This window comes from Nestor notabilis, unplaced genomic scaffold (genome assembly GCF_000696875.1).
Source record: "Nestor notabilis isolate BGI_N333 unplaced genomic scaffold, ASM69687v1 scaffold32457, whole genome shotgun sequence".
In the NCBI taxonomy this organism is placed as follows: Eukaryota; Metazoa; Chordata; class Aves; order Psittaciformes; family Psittacidae; genus Nestor; species Nestor notabilis.
The window spans coordinates 1-1122 of NW_009938359.1; the positions used below are offsets into that span (position 1 = coordinate 1).

Consider the following 1122-nt stretch of genomic DNA (forward strand, 5'->3'; position numbering starts at 1 on the left):
AGGTCACCCGCGGCCCATCACAACAGGGCTGGAGCCTCCCGCAGCACCGTTACCGCGCTCGGCCCCGGACCCACCCACACGGAGCCTGTGTGTGCCCTGACAGAAGTTTTATTACAGAAGTTAATAATGCTGCAGGATAAGATAGTCATTAGAGCCCTAAACCCAGACTGAAAAATATACATTTTACATAGAATGTTACCCCCCTGCTGCAGGTCTGATCTTAAAGCAGGAAACTAGTTTCTTTTCAGTAAGAAAATATATGTTGCTAAATGAAAAATATACAGTTAGAAGAGTTAATGGCTTGCAATGCTTGTCCAGGGGTTAAATCTCTACCAGCTCCAGAGTGTTGAACGAGGAATTGTTCACGTGTAAAAGAGGAAGAGGTATAGTGTATATAAAAAAAACCAACCAAACAAACAAACAAAAAAAAAAAAGGCAAATCCCAGGTTTGTTCATGTGCTCCTGTTAAGAAATGGCCTTGGCCTCGGGGAGGAATGCTTCCCAGTACTTCACCAGCTGCAAGAGGAGAGACAACAGTCAGGAACCTGCAGGGGCTTTGCCAGCACAGCTCAAACCCAGAGAGAACTGAGAAGCGGGGCAGGGGGGAGGGGGGGGAACAGAAGCCCCTCCCCAGGGCACAGCCCTCCACCAAAGGCATCCAGGGGGGTGCAAGGCTTGTATCTCTCGGGGAGGAATGCTTCCCAGTACTTCACCAGCTGCAAGAGGAGAGACAACAGTCAGGAACCTGCAGGGGCTTTGCCAGCACAGCTCAAACCCAGAGAGAACTGAGAAGCGGGGCAGGGGGGAGGGGGGGGAACAGAAGCCCCTCCCCAGGGCACAGCCCTCCACCAAAGGCATCCAGGGGGGTGCAAGGCTTGTATCTGCCCTGCTCCAGCCCACAGGGGCTCATCCCTCCCCTTGCCCAGGGGCAGGATGCACCCACAGTGGGATTCACACTGAGCTGAGCTTTGAGAGGTAAAACCCACTCACCTGCTGCTGAGAGTTTAGTAATGTCTCAAGGTATTTAGTGACATGGTTTCTGAAGTCCTTGGATTTCTCCTTCTGCAAGAGATGGGCACAAGGAGTCAGCACAAGGCTGAATGAACCACCAAAAGCCCCCAG

General features: G+C 52.0%; 1 protein-coding gene across 1 annotated transcript in view; it reads right to left on the reverse strand.

Annotated features, from left to right (window-relative positions):
- Nucleotides 1-282: 282 nt before the first annotated feature.
- Nucleotides 283-1122, reverse strand: part of SNX1 (sorting nexin 1) — a gene marked incomplete at its 5' end in the record, with an annotated part of 11448 nt that continues 10608 nt past the window's right edge. Inside the window, 2 exons of the mRNA XM_010019280.1 lie at nucleotides 283-516; nucleotides 991-1062. Of these exons, the coding sequence (XP_010017582.1) occupies nucleotides 466-516; nucleotides 991-1062 (123 nt within the window). The remainder of the gene's footprint in view (nucleotides 517-990; nucleotides 1063-1122) is intronic.